Source organism: Pipistrellus hanaki (assembly GCF_964339955.1).
Source record: "Pipistrellus hanaki genome assembly, chromosome: 4".
Lineage (NCBI taxonomy): Eukaryota > Metazoa > Chordata > Mammalia > Chiroptera > Vespertilionidae > Pipistrellus > Pipistrellus hanaki.
The window spans coordinates 30,253,340-30,266,852 of NC_140506.1; the positions used below are offsets into that span (position 1 = coordinate 30,253,340).

The 13,513-nt window shown below is 40.1% G+C and overlaps 1 protein-coding gene across 4 annotated transcripts in view; it reads left to right on the forward strand.

The window, feature by feature from the left end:
* Positions 1–11,770, forward strand: part of TRAPPC13 (trafficking protein particle complex subunit 13) — a 31,278-nt gene extending 19,508 nt beyond the window's left edge. Inside the window, exons 8-13 of one of the 4 annotated variants that reach the window (XM_084880812.1) lie at positions 806–823; positions 3,055–3,188; positions 7,257–7,455; positions 8,837–8,937; positions 11,229–11,379; positions 11,498–11,770. In XM_084880812.1, the coding sequence (XP_084736938.1) occupies positions 806–823; positions 3,055–3,188; positions 7,257–7,455; positions 8,837–8,937; positions 11,229–11,379; positions 11,498–11,605 (711 nt within the window). In that variant the 3' untranslated portion in view covers positions 11,606–11,770. The remainder of the gene's footprint in view (positions 1–805; positions 824–3,054; positions 3,189–7,256; positions 7,456–8,836; positions 8,938–11,228; positions 11,380–11,497) is intronic. The other 3 variants (XM_084880813.1, XM_084880814.1, XM_084880815.1) reach the window with 3 other exon arrangements.
* The last annotated feature ends 1,743 nt before the right edge of the window (positions 11,771–13,513 follow it).

Genomic DNA, 13,513 nt, shown 5'->3' on the forward strand with positions numbered 1-13,513 from the left:
GAAATATGAATAAACTGAACATCTTCACAATCCTCAAGAAACGTAGGTCTAATGGAGGAGACAGCATGACAGCTACAGTATAGTATAAGCACCCCTCCCCCACTAGATCATGAAGTGTACTAACACTCTGGGAACACAGAGAAGTGAAATATGATTTCCAGCTATGTATTTGACAAAAAAAAAAAAAAAAAAAAAAAAAAAAAGACATTTGAGATGACCCTTGATAATTGGGTAACTTTAGAAATATATTTTAAAAAGTAAGACTCACTGAAATCTACTAACAAGAATAGAATAAATTCTCAATGGTCTGTGGTCTAGCTCACCATTCTCTGAAGTGATCCATAGAACCCTAGTCACACGAGATGCTCCTTGAAAAAAGGATTCCATTATTAGATAAATTTAGAAGGATGTCTTCATTGCATGTATTCTGAATGTGGAGGATAGTGTATGTCCATTTTAAGTAATCTGTGAAGAATTACAGTGTAGTAAAGAATTTATAGAACTAGAAGGGCATGGGATATACTTTTCTCTCCCAAGATGTGCCCTTGAAAATTTGCTTCTATTAAGTACTTACCTGTCATGTTCGTCTCTATTCATTTAACCTTAATAGTTTCACCTGTTTAGAAAAATGACTTGTCATATTCCTTCATGTAGCTTTCTGTTTACTTTCTTATTTTACTAATGCTGTCTTGTATAGTAAATTAAAAAAAAATGCAGAAATGCATTTTATTTTAAAGTTAGTTATTCTTTTTCTTTAACATTTAATTCTGATTTTTCTAATTTTTCTTTTTTATTTTTCCATTAGAGTGACCTCAGTTCTGTGGTAATTTGATTTTTTATTATAAATTTCTATGCTTATCTTACTCACCACTTTTTTACTCTAATTAATCACTCTTTATAAACATATTGGAAAAATAAAGTTAGTATGAATACCAGCTCCTTGACTTCAAAAAGATATATATAATTTTTTGTACCTTTTAAATTTATATTGTCTTCTTCTGTGAGAAAAAATAGATCAGAGATTAAATTGTCATATTGAAACAATTATATATATTTTTTTAGTGTTTTTCCCTTAAGTGTTTTTTTAAAAGAGACATGTTAACCTTGTTTAAAATAGCATTGGGATTTTCAACATCTTACTAATAAAATACCCTATTAATACTTTAACTCTTAAAAAAAACTATCTAGTTTAAATTTATCTTCAAATGCACAAGTGGTTTTAGTTTTGAGTCTGGGTCAGGTAAAGATGGCCCTTTGATAACAGTAAACAGAAGAAAATTGAATTTTCCCAAGTTGGCTAAAATCATATTTTTAAATTTCTATTAACTATAAGCAGTATTTGCTTACGCAGTGTTACATTACATACATAATAACAATATCAACTGCCATAGCACTGAATTCTTTTTCAAATGTCAAATTATTTTATACTAACTATTCAAACTAACTTAATTTTCCATTATGCTGCTTGTTTTTCTTTCATTTTATCTAAACTCTTCCTAATTTATGCAGAAAATTGCACTTTTAAAATTGAAATGTAGATCTATGGTTATTTTTAAAGCAATGGATTGATGGGATATATTTAGGATTCTTTTGAGAAAAAGTAGCAGAATAATGCCTTTAAACTAAGGTATATTCTTTTAAACTGATACATCATTATATTTCTGTTTTCATTTGAGCACATGTGCCAAGAAGTAAAGAATCTGTTTTATTATAGATAATAATACATTATAATATAACCTTATCATTATATTTGCAAATGATTTTAATTTTCTGAACTTAGTATTTAAAGGCTTATAAATGCCAAGATGTTTTGGTCATAGTTTGTGTATGTGTGTATATAAACATACTAGTATGTGTGAATATACACACACACACACACACACACACACACACACATATATATATATATAATGTACCTATATAACTACAAAATTTTGAACAAATTAATTCTTGAATATCTTTACTATATTATTTCTTATATGGGTTAGTTTATAAAATAAACCAAATTATCCTTCAATTACACGCACAAAAAATAATAACCAAATAGCATAAAAAGAATGTTTAACATAACTAATCAGAATAAAAATTTTTTTATAAAAGTACTTATTTAAATTACCCATTGATTAAAATACTGCTGAATAGCATCACTTTTCAAACATCACTAAGTACAAAATATCTTTTGTTTTATTTAAAAGTTCAAAAATTGTCAGTTGTAATTCACATAATTTTTACCTTAAATTTATATTTTATTTATTTTTATTTTTTAAAATATGTTTTATTGATTTTTTACAGATGGGAAGAGAGGGGGATAGAGAGTTAGAAACATCGATGAGAGAGAAACATCGATCAGCTGCCTCTTGCACACCCCCTACTGGGGATGTGCCCACAACCAAGGTACATGCCCTTGACCGGAATTGAACCTGGGACCTTTCAGTCTGCAGGCCGACGCTCTATCCAGTGAGCCAAACCGGTTTCGGCTAAATTTATATTTTAAATGAACCAAGAAATTAGTAATGGCCACTAACAAATTGCTTTAATTACAGTTAAATTCTATAAGACTATGTAAAATACATTATTCACTGTATTAGTGGTCTCTATATTATCTAAACTGAAGCAGTGTGACAATTGTTATATTATGCTCAAATATTATAAAGACTAAATTATCTTAGTGTATCACTGCAATGATAGGTATGCAGGTATATTAATCATACTAAATTTCATTTTAACATATTAATAACTTATACTAGAAGATTTAGGATATTTGTGAATGAAATTTCAGTAAAAAAATACTTTTTATCTTAATACAAAAATATTATAGTTATCCCCCATCCATTGTTTGACAAGTTATCAATTGACTAACACTTGACTTTGCCCCTGTTAATTACGTTAGGATGAAGATTTCTTTTCTTGCATTAATTATGATAACATTGACTTCCAGGCATGAACTAATCACATTTGTGGTTAATATTTTTTCTTTATATAGATCAGATATTTTGTTGAGGTTAATATTTTAAATAGCATTACACTTTGGTGGATATTTTTTCATATTCTCAGACCGATGAAGTATTTCTCGAAGCCCAGATTCAGAATATTACGACCTCACCCATGTTTATGGAGAAAGTTTCATTAGAGCCATCTATAATGTATAATGTAGCAGAATTAAATTCAGTCAACCAAGCTGGAGAATGGTAAGTATGAATTATGAAGTGTTTATTCTTATTTTGAAAGGTATGAACTCTTCTGATATCTGTTATTCTTGGATGGTGTTTAATTTTTTTAAGTTAGTAGAGTTTTTTTATTTTCATAGGAAAATTGATCCAAAACCAATTTCTCTCTCAGAGCATCCTAGTATTTACATGTTGTTTTAATGTGGCACGTTTGTTACAATTGATGAACCAATATTGATACTTAGAATTAACCAAAATCCATAGTTTACATTAGGGCTCAATTTTTTGTGTTGTACATTCTGTGGGTTTTGAGAAGTGTAATGACAAGTATCCATCATTATATTATTCAAAGTAGTTTTACTGCCCTAAAGATGCCCTGTGCTTTACCTACTCATAAAAATAAAGATCCTAGTTATTTGCATTTTATGTCTTACTATTTGAAGCACTTGTTCTTTTAATTTTCATAATAATTCAGTGAGTTAAATGTGAAACCTTCATCTTATCCTGCAAATGATAAAACTGAGGCATCGGAAGGAATGATGAAAAGATTAGAAATGGTGAGTTTTAAGAAGAAATATTCAGTCATCATCAAAAGGAGAGTACATAGGAATAGATGATTGATATTTTTGTGAAAACAAAAACATAAGTCTTTCTATAGGTAATTTTGAAAAATAAACATGTTTGGCATTAATATGGATAGGAAGGTAATAGCTGGAGAAAGTGCCTGACTTTCTTAAACAAGAATGGAAGTTTACTGTTATCTTATTATGTTGGTTAGATACAAAAGAGTTCTTAACTTCTCATACTCCCAATGGGGAAAACAATTTTCCATCCTCTTCCTATTATTTTAGTTCATTTCGGAAATAATTACTTAGTTTATAATATTATGTTTCTTCTTTTTTTTTTTTTTGTCTTAAGCTTTACATACATTTCCTTTTTCCCCAGTTGACCCCCCCTTCTTATTCTTAATCTTTTTTTTTTTTTTTTTTATAATTATAGAGAAGAGGAAAGGGATATTTGAAGTTTTTATCTTTTTTTTTTATTTTTTTAAATCAATCTTTATTGTTCATATTATTACAAAGGTTCCTCATTTCTTCCCCCCTCCACCAGGTTCCCACCCCACCTTTTGCCCCCTCCCCATCCCCCATTGTCCTCATCCATAGGTGCACAGTTTATGTTCAGTCTCTTCCTCCCTCCCTTTTCCCGATAGTAAATCCCTTTTCAGATAGTAAATCTGTTACTTAGCATTTTCTCATATCAATAATACCTCCACATGCCCAATGATACACTTCACACAAAAGACATTTTCAAATAGGTCAACCAGCCTCATCCAGGCCCCACCCAAGGCACTCACAGATTAACACCCCAGCGCTATACTAACTCAACACATCCAGATCTAAGCCTTCATCACTTGATTCAGCAGACCCTCAAGTTCCCGCAAAAGTTTCCAGCCATGTCTGAGAGGCAGCCGTGGGCAGGTACAGGCGAGGAGCGAGCTGTTTCGGGCCTGGCTGCTCCGGGCCTGGCCTCTGTTGCTCTGGTTCGTTCCACAACCAGCTGCTCCGGGTCTGGTCACTGCCGCTCCCGACCTAGTTGCTCTGGACTTGGCTGTTGCTGCTACAGGCCTGGCCGCACCCGACCCGGCTGCTCTGGGCCCGGTTGCTCCGGTCCCGGCTGCTCCGGGCCTGGACGCTCCCAGCCTGTCAGCTGCTGCTCCGGGCCTGGCCGCACCAGACCCGGTTGCTCCGGGCCTGGCCGCTCCCAGCCTGGCAGCTGCTGCTCCGGGCCTGGCCGCTCCTAGCCTGGCAGCCGCTGCTCCGGGCCTGGCCGCACCCAACCCGGCCGCTCCGGGCCTGGCCACTCCCAGCCTGGCAGCCACTGCTCCGGGCCTGGCCGCACCAGACCCGGCTGCTCCGGGCCTGGCCGCTCCCAGCCTGGCAGCTGCTGCTCCGGGCCTGGCCGCTCCCAGCCTGGCAGCCGCTGCTCCTGGCCTGGCCGCACCACACCCGGCTGCTCCGGGCCTAGCCGCACCAGACCCGGCTGCTCCGGGCCTGGCCGCTCCCAGCCTGGCAGCCGCTGCTCCGGGCCTGGCCGCACCAGACCCGGCAGCCGCTGCTCCGGGCCTGGCCGCTCCCAGCCTGGCAGCCGCTGCTCCGGGCCTGGCCGCTCCTAGCCTGGCAGCCGCTGCTCCAGGCCTGGCCACACCAGACCCAGCTGCTCCGGGCCTGGCCGCTCCCAGCCTGGCAGCCGCTGCTCCGGGCCTGGCCGCACCCGACCCAGCTGCTCCGAGCCTTGCCACTCCCAGCCTGGATGCTCCGTGCTTGGCTACTGCTGTTCTGGGCCTGGCTGCTCCCAACCCGGCTGCTCTGGGCCCGGCTTCTCCGGGCCCAGCCACTCCGTGTCTGGGTGTTCCTGGACTGGCCACCCTGGGCTTGGCCGCCTCTGCCTCAGGCCTGGCTGCCACTGCCCCAGGTCTGGCTGCTCCAGTGCTGGCCGTTGATGCTCTTGTTATGGCTGCTGCTGCTCTGGGGCCTGGCCACTGCTGCTCCGGGCCCAGCTGCCACTGCCTTGTGCCTGGCCACTCTAGGCCTGGTCGCCACTGTTCCAACATTCTGTCCCTTTTTTCTCTTTTTTTTTTCTTTTTTTAAAAAAAACCAAAAACGCATGTATGTTGCAATGTTGGCTGGTGCGTTGAGTTCTGACTTAGTCTTTGATTTTTCAAGATCTTCTTTGTATTCTTTCTTAAGTAATTTTACTATCATTTGCTCTCACTTGATTTCTTCACATTGAGAACTTCTTTGGTTTCTTCCTCCTTGTCCTGGGAGCTCAGCTGGTTGGCCTGTGGCACCCCTTTGTTCTCCGCGGGCTCCTGAGCTGCTCCAGCCTGTTGCCGGGGTCGGCGCCGCCCAGGAAGCAGCCCCCGTCCTTGGCTCCGTTGCCCGCGCTCAGCAGTCGAAGGCTCAGGGGCACCCCCCCCCCCCCGGGGGGCCCCGTCGCCCGGCTCCTTGCTGGCGCCCGGCTGGCCGGTGTCCGGCAGGGGCTCCTGCTCCTCCTCGCGTTCCTCCAGTCTGGAGCTTTCTTTCTCCCTCCCACTAGGGGAGTCCAGGATCAGAGTCAACAGACTGTCCTCTGCGCACTGTGTGCGCGACTCCAGGGGCTCGGCCTTTCGCCGCGCTCCCAGGACTCCACCTCACAGCTCCGTCTCCCCCTGCCCGAGCCTGGGTCCCCAGGGACTGGCCCAGACCTGGAGTTCGGGGCGGTCTGGACTGAGGCTCAGAGCTGCCGCCGGAGGCTTTGTTTCTTCCGGTTAGGGTAATCCAGCATCAGAGTCAACATTCAGTTCTCTGCGCGCCATGTGCGCGCGACTCCGGGGGCCCCGCCTTTCGCAGTCCCCCGGGATTGTCTCCCCCTGCCAGAGCCTGGGTCCCCAGGGTCTGGCCCATAACTTGGGGCTCAGCGCTGCCGGTTCGGGGGTTCAGCCCAGGCTGGGGGTTCTATTTCCTTCCTGCTAGGGAACGCCAGGCAGCACCCAGCCCTCTCCTTCTCTCCGGCTGCGACCTCTCCACGCGCGCGCGGGCGTGCGATCGCGCCGCATGTCTCCGTACCTTAGGCTTTTTTTCAGCTCCTCTGATTTTCCTTCTGGTTGTCTCCCTCCTTCCTATTGTAGAGTTTTCAGTCAGTCGACTACCTGTAGCTCTAGGCAATGTCCACTCTACATTTTAGTTGTATTCCCTTGAAATTGTTGTGAGCTGCTGCGGCTAGGTGTATACCCGAGCAGCCATCTTGGATCCTCCTCTTGAAGTTTTTATTTTTATTGCATTTTTTCAGCTAATTGATACATATCCAATATTTTAGGTAATACATTGCTGTCTATTATAAAGAACCTCAAGATTTTTCATATTAACAAAAATTAAACAAAATAAATCCTCTTGGTATAAATCCTTTTCATTTGTGTTGAAACAACTCACCTGTTCTGTTCTAGATCTTTGGATGGTAAATCCATCAGTTCCTGTCAAAAGGAACAATCACATGGTTTTTCTTTTAAATATGCTACAGAAATCTCTCCATCTCTGTCTCCATCCCTCTCAGTGTAACTACGTTTGGGTCAAGAACATATTTGCAGCCAATGGACACACGCCAGTACTTGTATTGCCTAAAGCCCAAGAAGGAGTTTGCAGAAAAAGCCGGCATCATTAAGGGGGTAACAGTAATCGGGAAATTGGATATAGTGTGGAAAACAAATCTAGGTGAAAGGGGAAGATTACAAACCAGCCAACTTCAAAGAATGGTGAGTCTGGGGAAAACTTCAGGTTTTGGTGTGTGGGGAGGGATGGGTAGGTAGATAGGACAACTTAAATTTTCCTAGGTCTACACACTAAAAACCAGAGCAATATAAAAGGCTTAATATTACTAGAGAACAAGAGATAAAAGACTAATAATTTTTCTGATCTCTAGGGGAAAAAATTGGTATGAGATAAATGGAAAATCTTCAACTGTTCATTTATCCTTCATACGTGGTTTTTTCTTTACAAACAAAAATTAAAATAACTGCCGAAACCAGTTTGGCTCAGTGGATGGAGCGTCGGCTTGGGGACTGAAGGGTCCCGGGTTCAATTCCGGTCAAGGGCATGTACTTTGGTTGCGGGCATATCCCCAATTGGGGGTGTGCAGGAGGCAGCTGATTGATGACTCTCTCTCATCGATGTTTCTGGCTCTCTGTCTCTCTTCCTTCCTCTCTGAAAAAAATCAATAAAATATATATTTTTTAAAAATAAAAATAACTCCTTATAAGTTGTTCCCTCCTAAGGTTTATCATACTCTCTGTTCACCTGACTTCCACTATATTAAAGTTTTCCTTTTTGCAATGTCCTGAAACTCTTACTACAGTCACCTACTAAGTTTATACCATTTTTAAGATGTTTAAAATCTGAGTTATCAGCAACCAGTGTGTGAGTCCCACACACTTGTAAGCATTGATTGGATACCTCATTTCTGCTCTGAGAATAGGAATAGCTACCAGTCTTCCTTTTTTGTGTTAGAATATGCTACAGAATCCTCCATTAGTGCTGAATTTTACCCGTTTTGATATATTCTAAAATTAACTGTTCTTTCACTATTTGAAGTAATCACTTCCAAAAAAAAAAAAATGTCACTGGCCTAATTTTAATGTAACAGTTAGCTATCGTCCTGCCATGACATGTTTCAAGCTTTCATGTTTCTGCGGCCTATCCTTGCCCATGTGTATTGTGAAAAGACATGATTTTCTTCCTGAAGGTCATTTCAGAGTGATCATCCTCTTTCTGTTTAGGCAGTAATCTTCCCTATTTAGAGCTATGTGTATATGAGCCATAGTATCTTTGGAAAGCATCCCTTTAAGATAAGACCTCCTGAAATGTCTTTACTACAAGATCTATAGACCTTGAGATTCATTATAACTCTTCTTAACATGGAATAATTATAGCAAAAACAGGCAGGGTCTATAGTGCTGTTCTGCAGGTAGTAGCAGCAAAAGAAGTTAGAATGAAGAATAGAATAACTGAAAAATATTTTCTCCGAACATCATCTTGGAGACCTAGCAACTGTTGAATGAATATCCTTCTGTGGTACTGTCATAACAATGGAAAGGTTTTGTAATACATGTATGTTAACTGTGTTGCTTTTTTTTTTAGGCTCCAGGTTATGGAGATGTTAGATTGTCTTTGGAGGCAATCCCAGATACCGTCATCCTAGAAGAACCTTTTCATATTACCTGTAAAATAACCAACTGCAGGTAATGCCCGTGTTTGTGGATGGATGTCCTTTCCTCCTCACCCACCTAAAAGATCACTTTTATTTCCTTTTTTTCTAAGTTACATTTTATTTTTTAATCCCAGTTTACTTTTAATATTATTTTGCATTGGTTTCATGTATACAGCTTAGTGGTTGGACAGTCATATACTTTACAAAGTGTTCCCCCAATATTCGTGGTACCCACCTGGCCCATACCTAGTTATTACAATATTATGGACTATATTCCCTATGCTGTAATGCTGTACTATTTTATAACTACCACTTTGAACTTCCTAATCCTAAAAGAGAATTTTTAAGTCTTTTAAATAGGTTGTCACCTTTTAAGTTTCCTGTTGACATGTGGCCTTTTCTGACGTTGATGTTGAATAATGTAGTTGTTCATGTGGTACCTTTATGTTACATATTTTTGAGGTTGTGCTGCATTAGGCAGTTGATGTATTAGATTACATTCATGCATTATATCCTATGAGGTAGGTATTAATTATTCACAGTCTATGCAAGAGAAAATCAACTCAGAGGTTAAGGAACTTTATTTAAGCACAGAGAGCTAGAAAAGATGGGGCCAGAATTTGAAACTGGGTGTATTTGACTTCAAAGTCCAGATTCTTTTCATTGTTTACACTTCCCTCACACTTCACATCATTAAAGTATGAGATAATAGGTTCTTGAGGAATAATATATTATAGATGTAATGTAACAAGGCAGATTTTTCTGAGCCATACTTATACCTAGGGCTATATCTTTAGTAGTAAGAAAGTAAAAATAGGTTATGAATTTAATATAAGGGATAACCATAGATTGGAAAACAGGACTTTGATAATAAAGGGAAAGTATAATCTAGTTATTAAAAAGCAGAGCCCAGAGCTTTGAAGCCAGAAAAACCTAGAATTAAATCCCAATCCTATCACTTTTGCTACTCCATCTATTACTACTTGGTATTATTATTTGGGGCATTTTAATAATACTGCAGTGATGAGTCCCAGCCCTCACTGTGTGAATGTACAAACCTTTCTAATCCATTTTCATTTCCACCTTATGGTATTTGTGGGAGATGGGAAAGAGTCATCCCTCAAAACTTCAAAAATACTACTTCCCTTAGGAAGCCACCTCGTCCCTCCCATGCAGAGTTAATCATCCTTTTCTCTCTTACAGCAAAGTTCAATGCAGTTTTTTAGTGACACTCATATATTGCTACAATTACTAGTCTTTTCCACACTGGATTGTGAATTATTCACGGGAAGGGCCCATGTCGTGCCCAGTATTGTAAATGCAGTGCTGACCACATTGGAGGAGCTCAGCAAACAACACACACAGGGCAAAGACCCTGCGCATTTACAATGGGGCTTGGGGTCTTTTGTTTGTTTGTTTGCTTCTTTTGAGTTTTTTGAGGTATAGCAAATCCATTATTAACCAAATGGCCAAGTGCTATCAACATAGTTTCTGGGTTTTTGTGAAACTTAATGCGAAAATTCATGCAGTGCATCTAACCTGGTGTGTGGCACAGTTGACATTTTAAATGTTTATTTAGGAGGCAGACCTATAAAGCTAAGTACCATTAAATTGTTATATCTAAAAATCAATAAATTAAATTTTAAATAAATATTTTAAAATATAGAGCCAACTATGAAAAAAAAAAGGTAAGAGTTGAAGGTAGTCATGAATGGTGGTAGAGTGTTTTTCATTATGAGCCTTTGGTTTGTGTGTGTTTTTAAACAACATGCATGCTTTCATTAAAAGTTTTAATATATTTAAGCTGAACTGATTCTATCAATTGTAAGCAGAAGCAAGCTTTTTATGTTAACAGTGAACAAACCTGAATAGTTTTTATTTCTTATAAATCTTGTCAGTCATTTTCTGTGTTATCTCCATGGTAAAGAAACATAAATAGGACAAGCACTGGACCAGACTCAGTTTGTCATTCTGTCTCCTGCGGAGATAGGAAAGATGCATAGCACTAAGATTAGACACAGATGGCAGGAAGTCTCCTAGAGAAGTGGCAAAGCAGGGAGCCAGGTGGCTAGTAATAGAACCAGAAGGCCAACAACCAGAAAGGCACATTAGTCTCAGTGACACTTTAAACCCTAGAAGATGCTGTCTTCTTTCATTTTTAGAACTCTATCATAAGTGAGATAAAAATGATATATTTTCATTTGTTTCTGGCTTTTAATTCTCCTGGACACCTAGAAAACAAACTCACTGGAAGTAATGCAAGAATATCCCATCCCTCTGTGAAAGGAACAAGATTTATTCCTGTTTTTCTGATTCCCCCAGCAGTGAAAGGACTATGGACCTAGTTCTGGAAATGTGCAATACCAATTCTATCCACTGGTGCGGCATTTCAGGAAGACAGCTCGGAAAGCTGCATCCAAGTTCCTCTCTCTGCCTGGCCCTTACTCTACTGTCTTCAGTACAGGGACTGCAAGTATGTCATCTTTTCAATAATTTCAGTATTTGGGAGCTATTAACCCATCAACTGTATCCATACTTTCCTAGTAATTACCATTGAATGAAAACTTAGGCCTGTATTTTTCTCTCAATAGAGCGTCTCCGGCTTAAGACTAACAGACACGTTTTTAAAGAGAACATATGAATATGATGACATCGCACAAGTCTGTGTGGTATCTTCGGCCACTAAAGTGGAAAGCTGAAGAAAATTCCCAATGTCATGCCTTTCACTGAATTTCACAGAACTTTCTGTATTTTTTTGTCACCTTTGTATAATGATCAAGTCAGCAGTAAAAGGAAGTATATGTTATTTAAATTTCTTTCCTGTAAAACAGTTAAAATATTAAATATTTGTTTTGAAAAGACCATCTACTGGTTTTTATCTTGTGAGTTATATTCTCAAGAAACATTTGTATATTTTCTACACATACCCTTTTTGTTTCATTTAGGTGACCATTGGATTTGTTCTCTCAAAGCTCAATATTTGAGGCCATTTGTCCCTAGCAAGTATCTACACCAGGCATCAGCAACATTTTTATGTAAAGGGCCAGATAGTAAATATTTTAGGCTTTGCAGGCCATGTGGTTTCTATTGAAGATAATCACTCCGCTTTTGTGGTGCAAGAGCAGCCAGTTGGCCAAAAGAGCACAGTGGGTTTTGCAAATCAGGCAGCCAGCCTGCAGGCCATAGTTGGCTGACCTTGACCTATAGAACAGTGGTTGGCAAACTCATTAGTCAACCGAATGGCAAACCGCAGCTCATGAGCTGCATGTGGCTCGAGAGCCGCAATTTGCCGATCACTGACCTAGGAGATAGAACTGTTCCTTAAAACTTAAGAATTTTTATATTTCAGTTAAGTCCAGATTTTTCCTAGCTCCTTAGTCAACAGAAAAAGTTGTTTAAAACAACTGAGATGGTCCTCGAATAACCTTGTATTTACTAACAGAGTATGAATTCTTCCCAATTAGTGTATTGGTGAGTTTCTGTGTTTGTGTATACATATAAACCCGCACATGTCTAAGTTTTAGTAAACAACAGCAGATCTTAGATTACTGCTTACTTGGTTAACTTTTAACTAAGAAGCTTGACTCTTTTCTAAGTTCCAAAATCCTGTTGTTTTTTTCCCATTAAAAAAAAAAAAAAAAAAAAGCCACTTATTTTCATAGGTATACTTAAAGGATTTCCAGCTTCTGATATTTGACTTTGAATTCTAAATCATGTGTTAATATTAGAAAACTTTCTACCTCTGCCTATAATCACACTAATTTTACTTATGCCTTGAATAAAATAGTGAAAAAGTTAAGATTGAAACTTTACAATGGAGTGTAATCTTTCAATATTTTGTCAGGAAAATAAATGGTTATGCTGTTAAGTAAACACTTATTTTGGTGAGTGGAAATGTAAGGATTTCCTATATAATAAAAGCCAAATATGCTAAGTGTCCAGTCAGTTCAACCAATCAAAGCATAATATGCTAATGATATGCTAAGGCCTCTCAACCACTTGCTGTGACGTGCACTGACCACCAAGGGGCAGACACTCCGACTGGTAGGTTAGCTTGCTGCTATGGTCCGGCAAATCAGGATTGAGTTAGATGGGCCTGACACACCCTGGAACCCTCCCATGATTCCTCTCCAACTGGCCAACCTCCCGTGTCCCTTCCCAGCCCTGATTGTGCACTGGTGGGGTCCCTTGGCCTAGCCTGCACCCTCTCACAATCTGGGACCCCCCTCGGGGATGCCGGAGAGCTGGTTTCGGCCCAATCCCACAGGCAATGCTGAGTGACCCCACTGGTGCAAGAATTCATGCACCGGGCCTCTAGTATATACATATATATAACTACAGGCCTGGTGCATGAAAATTTATGCACTGGAGGGGGGTAGTCCCTCAGCCCAGCCTGCCCCCTCTCACAGTTCAGGAGCCTTCATGAGTGACAGGTGACACCCCATCATACCTCTGCTGCTGCGACTGCTGGCAGTGCAAGCCTCGGCCAACCCTGGTTACCCGAGCCTCAGGTCGTCCCTGGGCAACATCCGAGGCTTGCCTGCACCTCGGGGTGGCCCTGCTTGCCCGAGTCAGTGGGAGGTGCAGGAGGACCAGAGGCCCCTGGC